This window comes from Mastomys coucha, chromosome X, assembly GCF_008632895.1.
Source record: "Mastomys coucha isolate ucsf_1 chromosome X, UCSF_Mcou_1, whole genome shotgun sequence".
Classification (NCBI taxonomy): Eukaryota; Metazoa; Chordata; class Mammalia; order Rodentia; family Muridae; genus Mastomys; species Mastomys coucha.
Window position 1 is genome coordinate 41,234,444 of NC_045030.1, and position 8,774 is coordinate 41,243,217.

General features: G+C 38.5%; 1 protein-coding gene across 1 annotated transcript in view; it reads left to right on the plus strand.

The window, feature by feature from the left end:
• Positions 1-8,541, plus strand: part of Il13ra1 (interleukin 13 receptor subunit alpha 1) — a 57,369-nt gene extending 48,828 nt beyond the window's left edge. Inside the window, exon 11 of the mRNA XM_031349150.1 lies at positions 7,924-8,541. Within this exon, the coding sequence (XP_031205010.1) occupies positions 7,924-8,016 (93 nt within the window). The 3' untranslated portion in view covers positions 8,017-8,541. The remainder of the gene's footprint in view (positions 1-7,923) is intronic.
• The last annotated feature ends 233 nt before the right edge of the window (positions 8,542-8,774 follow it).

Here is an 8,774-nt window from a genome sequence, read left to right on the forward strand (position 1 = left end):
ATTCTCTGTGTGTTGGGGGATACTGTGTAGTCAGACAAAATTGGGGAGTCACTTCTCTCAGTTCAGCATTATGTGGGTTCTGGGGATTGAAGGCAGGTTTCTGGGCTTGAGAGACAAACAAGAGCCATCACCCCCTGAGCCCATCTTACAGACTCCATAATCTGCTTCCTTTCCACAGAAGTAGTCCTCACAAGGGATGTACATGCTATAAGAAGGCAGCTTTTCCCTTCCAGAATCATTTAATCACAGAATGGAACATACACGACCTTAGATGCTGTCTGATGAGACACATGCTGATTTACAAATTTGCAAACTCCTAGATTTTCTTCTAACATCGTCCTTAGAGACAGGGACTTTGGGAGCCACCGAGAAGTCTCTAAAGGTAGAGAAGTGACTATAAAACCTGGAGTAGAACCAAGTAGCCCAAAGACGTCACCTTTTAATCCAAAGAAAGAAACCATGATTTTTAAATACCCATTGCTTCCATCGATAATGCTGCTTTAAAAATGTATTTAGATATGAGCGCAAATCAGTGGTCAGTGCAGTTTTTCCTTAAGGTTTCTAGTGTTTGTATGGTGTTGTGTCCATCACTGTAGTAACAGTTTGACCAACAACGATTCTTCCTGATGCTTTGCTGTGTGCCTTTTCCATGTGACTGATTGGGGCTGCTGGCCACATTCACGGTGGGGGAGGGGATTGCAGAAGGAGTTGCTACCCTTCTTCCATAGCTCTGTTTCTTGCATCCATTCAGAAAAAAAGCACACTTTTCTTCCCACATTTCTTGGCAGGCAACTATGCTGTGCCACTTTTACATGCTCAGTCAAAAACTAGCCTTTAAACTTCCAAATATTTAAAAAGTTTTACTCCAGTATATATCTTTGAAAACAAAAACCAACCAATCAACCAACCAACAAACTAACAGAAAAAACAAAACACCAAAGGATGCTTTCCTCTGTAGCTGGGAGAGCATCACCATGCTTTAAAGATCATGAGTTGCTAATATCAATTAAGGCTCAGGCCCTGCTCAGATTTGTTTTTCAGGTGTCTCAGTTGCCTAGAGGTAGATGCCATCCAATTAGCCCAGCATTAGCAGGGCTAAGATTGACCACTGTTTTTAAGATGATACCAGCATATTCTCTTCTGTTACCTGCATTTTCCCCTGACCCCCTTCCCCCCCACCTGTGGCTTTGGAGATGCTTTGTTGGATATTGTGCTGACACCCTGTCAAACCTTCTGCTGATGCCTTTGACACCAGTGGATCGCACTGCTTTCCTTGGCTTAGGTGTCCTTAAAGTGCAATTTCCTGTGAAGCATTGCTTTGTGGCTGTCAGCTAGGCTCTTTGGCTGTTCTGAAATTCAATTTCTGCTAAAAGGGCAGAATGCATGTTTAATTATTTTTCCTTTATTGGTCTCTAAAATGAGGAGTTGGGTTAATAGCCACAACGAATAGTTTCAAATTAGTCTCTTTCATTCCTCATTCAACAGTTCTTAGATGTGGGAATCTCCAATTTGTCCTGTTCAGCCTTTTGAGTTTTTTTTACTGTCGCTCAGAAGAAGACTGGGGTATGAAATAGGTTCTTCTGTGTCCGAAAGACTGCCGTTTTTGCATGATGCCTAGCTGTACAAAGCTTACTGTACTAAGTAAATAAGTACACTGAGAAATACTGTAATCAAACTTGAAAATAATGTTAAATTAAGACTGGATATTCTATAATACTCTTGAATGTATTGCTTTAGAATCTAAAAATCCGTGATGCTTTCTTCTCTGGCCACTATTCTATTATCGATGACCTATTTTGTTTATCTTAAATGATAGATTAAAAGATTGAATTGTGGATTGGTCGTTTTATAGATTTTAAAATTAGGCAGGCATAAATTTCATAAAATTGAATCCTAGGTGAGAGAGAGCCTGTGTTCCGTCTTTCTCTCTAACGTGGTCATATTTCATGTAGTGCCTAGAGAAAGGCCATGGTGCTAATAAGGGGAGGGGAGGGAAGGAGAGAGAACATGAACATAATGTATGACAGTTAGCCCATGTATTCCGTATTACAGCTGACCCCCCCCCCCACACACACACACACATCCTCCCTTATTCTTTCTCATTTCGATCAACTCCACAACCTCCTTTCCCTACCATTCCCTTTCCTGGATTCTTGAGTTTGGGGTTTGTTTTGTGACCCATTTGGCTTAACCAGGGCTATCTCTGTGACCACCCCATTGAGAATATTCATTGGAACATGATAGAGAAGCTTCTACAGTACTAGGTTTCCATGGGACCTCCTCTAATTGTCTTTGGTGTTAATTTTCCCTCCATGGATTCCTTCCTCTAGCCTCTTCTCCCATCCCCTGTCCACTTTAACCCTTCCTGTTCTGTTATTAACTTTAAACCATTTATACCAATGCAGTTTGTCTCCTTTCCCTTTTCCATCCTTTCCTGTGGGCTTTTAGTAATTTCCTGACCATTATGGGTATTCCAAATGAACCAAGCATATCTGAAGATTCAAAGCTAACATCACAGATGAGCGAAAACATGTGATGTTTAGCTTTCTGGCTCTGGGTAACCAAGGCTCAGGGATCATTGCAGAGGAGGGAGCAGAAAGATTGTAAGAGCCAGAGATGATGGCTGATCAAAAGGAACCTGTTTTCCAGATACAGCAGGGATGTTCCACATAGGAACTCACAGTAGTTGTGACAGCATACATAAGACATTTTTAAAAAGCAAACCCCCAAACCACACACATACACACACACACACACACACACACACACACACACACACACACACACAGGTTCTGCCTTGACTATCTTAAAAATGTGTTCATACATTTTCTTCTGATATAAAATGTTTTCAAAACATCTGACAATATTTCTGTATTAAAATATTTGAGTTTCCCCCTGGCTTTTCCAAATATTTTTTTCTCACAAAATCCAATAATCTTACCAGAACCATTCTTTATGTTGGTCATTCTGGGTTGATTCCTTTTTCAGGTATAGGTTGAAGACCTCTAATCTAAAAATCTAAAATCTAGAATGCTGGATGTCTGAAATATTTTCAGGGTCAGTATGGTGCCACAAATGGGAGATTCTACCTCCCAGAACTTGGTTTTATGTATAATATTTTAATAGGCTATATAACATTGTCTTCAGTTATGACTTAATGTGTGTGAAACATAAAAGAAGTCTGGGTTAGACTTGGGTCCCAACTACAATATCTTGATTTGTGTATGTATATTCAATTTTGAAACAAATTCCCAAACCACAAGCACTTTACTCTCAAGCATTTTGTATGTGCGATCTCTAGCCTATTCTACTCTTTCTTCTCTTTGTCTTTTTTCTTTTGTATCTGTCAAACCCTTCCTGATAATTGTAGAAATCCTCCATTTCACCTTCTACTTTTCTGAAAATATTATCCAATGATTTGTTGTGTTTGCTCACCCATATTCCCTCTAGCTTAGTCATCATTTCTGAAATAAAATTATTATTTTCCCTCACCTCTAATTCTTTCCCGAGTTTTCTCGTCTCATTTCTGAATCCCTCTTGTTCTGGATTTTTATATATTCCTTCATGGGATTTATAACTTCTCATTCCATGTAAATTTTTCTTCATATAATTTTGACATGTTAGGGTTTAGTTTTCATGGGCATATTTCTGGCAACTTGTAATTCTTTGAGAATATTTTTCTGTTGTTAATTTTACTTGAAAGTAGTTTCCTAAGCTTTGAGAAAATGGCTTCTTTTATGTCCTTAGTTTTCCTAATTTCATGATTATATATCCTCCCTTTCTGTTGCTTTTGAGAAGAGCCTGGAGGCTCCAGGGAGTTTAGAGGTCAGGTGGGGGTGGGGGTGGGGACATCTACGTGGAGACAGGGGAGAGAGTGGGGGTAGAGGAGATGTGGGATGTGGAACAGTCAGAGAGTGGACAGGGAGTGGGGATAAAATATGGAGTGTAAAAAAAAATTTTAAAAATTGTGATATGAATGACTTCCAGAAGTCTGGCCTCTTCCCACTTGCCTCCTTTACTTCTTTCTCTTTGGTGGTGGAGTCAGTATTGGGACAGGGTCTCACTGAACTGCCCTGGTTTCCCTTGAGCTCGCAATGATCCTTCTACCTCTGCTTCCCAGATGCTGGGCTTCCAGGCATGTGCCACTATACCCGGCCTTTTCTTATTTTTATAACTTCTTCCTCCATCCCTCATTCCCTCCTCTTCATGCCTACATTTATTTGGATTTTCATTATTTTTATCCATTTCTTTCCCCTGCCAGTCACAATCTATACCCATTAATCTCTTCTCAGAGTGCAGCTCCATCCTGCAAAGGAGCTGAGGACATTCAGTATTGACAACTTATGTCTGGACCATGGAATTTTTTTTTTTTTTTTTTTTTTTTAGTTAGCAGACCCTTTCCATTTTTGGAATATGTTCATAAATTAGCTCACTGCTGTTTGTGTTCCCACCGACTTGTCAGATCTCTTAGATGCCATGTTGATACTTTCTGTATATTCTTCCACAGTTGTTTATCATTTTTGTCACATAACTATCCCAGCAACCCTTATTTGGATTCATGGGGAATCAGTTTTTATCTAGTTTATCTGTAAAATCTGATAGCAAATTTTATCTATCTGTCTGTCTATCCATCCATCTATCCATCCATTTTTGCTTTTCTACCTTTTTTTTAAGTGATTATATTTAGAGAGAGATAAATACCATACCATGTTGCCACAACTACCTTCCTGCCATCATATCTCTACAAACTACAAACTATAGGTCAAATACTGCCAGCTGCCACTTGTTTTTGTGTAGCTTTGATGTAAAAACAGATTTTTGGATCTCGTGTTCTCTCTGTTTCTCTGTCTGTTTGTCTCTGTCTCTCTCTGTCTCTGTCTCTCTATGTCTCTGTCTCTCTGTCTCTGTCTCTGTCTCTCTCTCTCTCTTTCTCTCTCTCTCTCTCTCTTTTTCTCTTCTCTCTCTCTCTCTCTGCTGAGGATGGAAGCTTGCATATGCTAGATCTGAACCATTCCCCAAGTAGCTTGTAGTTTGTAAATTTGTAGATTTGATGTGACAAATTATTATCCAGAGAGGTTGTCTGGCCTGAATAACTTGTGGTGCATTCATGCAATGAAATAGTTTTTAGAGGTAAAGAAAATGAGATAGTTCTGTTTTGCCAATTTATGAGAATTTAGAACACATGTCACATGTTGCTAAATGAAACATCCAGAATTACTTATGCAAAACATGAGAATTCAAACACTTATATATTCACAAGAAGTATATATAAAAAGTAGCATATACAAATGTCTAGATTTTACCAGTAAAGTAGTAGGGTTCAAATACTTGTTTGGACATAGTTTTCCCAATGTGCTGATAAGTAATGCTTTTAAAAATCAATGGGTGTTTTGATAGGTGAGGGAATCTTATATAACAGATTTTATGTCTTATTAGCGTATTGTCTTACGCTGTTTATTTTGTTGTCCCTTGTCCTTTTATCACCTGCAATACTTATCTTTTCCTTGATGGTTTGTAAGGCTCTTTCTATATCGGTGGATGAGACCTAGGGTCTGATCCATGCAAAGCAAGCACTCTACCCACTAAACAATAACTTTAGCCTCAGATATTAAATATTAATCCTTTGTGTTGTCAGCCATTGTATTATGGTGCGTAATTATATACAAATGGTTTATTTTCCTCTTTCTGCATTAAACTGACCTTTAAAAAAAAAATCATCTTTTATGTGCAGAAAGCCTATCCCATGGGAGATGTAGTTGCTCCCTAGGTATTTAGGTGAGTTTGTGTCTTACATTTAGGGCTTTAATCCATCAAGGCTTTATCAGTGCAGTCTTCGAGGGAGGGTTTGACTTTGGTTTTCAAATGCTTAGGCAGCTGGCATAGTGCCATTTATTGAGTAAGCTGTTGTTTAAGGTTTTAGAATTATTCAGATTGTTTTTGTCAGAAGTCTACACACTTCACATTCTTTAAAACAGAGAACATTTTGAAGTACAGTTTGCAAGTAACAAACTGTTAGTCCTTGAAAATGTTCAATTTGAAGAATAAATGCAATTTTGTAGTCACCATTCCAGTAGAGATATATAATGATTCTGTCAATCCCTTTGGGGGTTGAGGAACCCTTTCACAGGCTCTCCTATGACCACCAGAAAACACAGATACTATGATTCATAACAGTAGCAAAATGACAGTTATGAAGCAGTAATGAAAATCATTTTCTGGTTGGGGTCACGGTAACATAAGGAACTGTAGTAAAGGGTCACAGCATTGAGACGGTTGAGAGCCACTGCTCAAGACCTTGCAACTGCTCATCTGTTTTCTGTCCCCAGAACCTTTGTTTTTCCATAGTGTCATATAAATGGGATCCTAAGATATAGGGATTTCTGAGTCTGTCTTCTTTCATTGTGAATAATACATTAGCAAAATCTTGATATTGTTGCATATGTCATCAGTTTACTTCTCTTTGTTGCTAAGAAGTTCTGCATAGTTTATTTAAACATTTACTTTTGTCAGGACATCAGGGTTATATCTAGTTGTCATGAATAGAGGTGCTCTACATGTTATGTAGAAGTCTCTATATGGTCATGTTTTCACTTCTGGGTAAAAACACAGGAGGAGGATTTTGGGTCATGTTCTCAGTGTATGTTCCATTTTTTATTTCACAGGGTGACTACTATTTTACATTCCCATCAACAATGTGGGAGAGATCCAATTACCATACATGCCCATCAGCACTTGCAATTGTTAATATCTTTAACTGTAGCAACTCTGTTTGATATGTTAGAATTAAATATTTTATTTAGGAAAAAACTATTTTAAGCAGCCCCTCTAAGCTTCTAGCTCCATTCACTAATACTAAATGTTCCTAATTTCTTCAGTGCCATAGCCTGACACAGTTCAACAGGCTGTTCATGTATCTGTTTCTCTGAATTCCATTTCTTCCCATAAGCTTAATGGACTATAGAACACCAAAGGAAAAAAGAAGGAACTCAGACATAATCTTGTGTAGGGAGTGGTGAAGGGTTTTTTCTCCTGCAAAGACTTGTTCTTGTTTATCAGTCATTTATTCTCTGTAACAGTTTAAATCGTACACCATGAAGAAAGCCATTGGCAATACAGACACTTTTATATATTTAAAAAAGTATAGATCAATAAAACTTGACTTCCTCAAAAAGGTAGTTAGCCAGATTGGCCCGTGCCTCATAGTTTGCCCACCTCTAGGTTTTGTTGTTGTTGTTGTTTGTCTCACAGCTTTATTTTACAGAGGAGAGAACTAAATTTGGATTTCACTCTTAGCCCCAGATTGACAAATAAAGAAGGCCATGTGGAACCAGAATGTTGGCTTTTTACCATAAAAGACATGCTTGAATCCCATTCAGGGGGAGCTTGTCTTATGTATAATGAGCTCATTATACATAATGTCTAGCAAATAAGGTCTGGCAAATGATGTTAAATAAAACTGTTCATATAAAGTCTTTCACAGGTTTCAAGACTAAGACTGGGGATACCCAGTGCTTTGTTCACCAGATGTTAAGTGGCTTTTGTGAGCCTGGGATGTTTCTGGAGCAGTGGTCATGTTTGAATGGGAGGAAAGCGAAACCTGGATGAAACAGTTTGAAAGCAGATCATCCTTTGGTTCATCTCCAAAAGGCCATCTCTAGATTTGGAAAGATCTCAATATGCCTATTTCTTCAGACAGCTATTATTCATCATGTAACAACCCTATGCTTTTCCCATCTTTAATGTTAATTCTTCATTAATTGTCCAACTATATTTATAATATTAGATCAAAAAAACCCAAAGCAGGAAAACATTCCAGTTATGGTTCCTGTGCATGCAAAGTTCAAAATAAGCTCTGACTCGGAGTATGCAAGGAAAGAATCCTGTTGAGAAAAGTCACTCTGCATGTTTTTGTCTTTCCTCCAGCACTGGAAGAAGTATGACATCTATGAGAAACAATCCAAAGAAGAAACGGATTCTGTAGTGCTGATAGAAAACCTGAAGAAAGCGGCTCCGTGATGGGGAGAAGGGATTTTCTTTTTTGCCTTCAATGTGACCTTGTGAAGATTTATTGCACTCTCCATTTGTTATCTGGGGACTTGTTAAATAGAAACTGAAACTACTCTTGAAAAACAGGCAACTCCTAAGAGCCACAGGTCTTGATGTGACTCTCTCATTGAAAATCCAAACCAAAGGAGCTCTTCAAGAAAAGCAGAATTCTTCTCATTCTTGTTCAGTCCTAAAAGCAGATGTCCTTTGCCAGATCTCCAAACTAGAGGACATAGAAAAGGGGACAATGACCATCAATTCATCTTATCTGGAATTGTGATGGCTTCCTAAGGAATCTCTGCTTGCTCTGTATTCTTAGTGTGGAATAATATCAAGAAACTTTTCTTGTGAGGAAATTCATTTGGGGTGTGTACACTAATGCTGTTCCCACAGAACATCTAGCAAACAAAACTGATACAATCTGCTGCCTATTGTTTGGGGACCCACTGAGTAATGTTTGTGGCTATTAAAATGCACTATCATTATTCACTTCAATAGCATTTTCCTCTCCTTTGAAATTCCCAGAAATCAACTTGGGCCATGGTGATGACACGTACACAAAAGCCATAGGCAACTTCTCCACCAAGCCTGGTTTATGTCATTGCTGGTCTTTTTAGGACAGCGGAGGCAGCATTCGAGTAGGAACCAAGAAGTCTCTAATGATGTATGCCTGCCTTTCATTTCTGCTATTCAAGTTTTGACTATGTATTTAGCTTGTGCAAAACCCT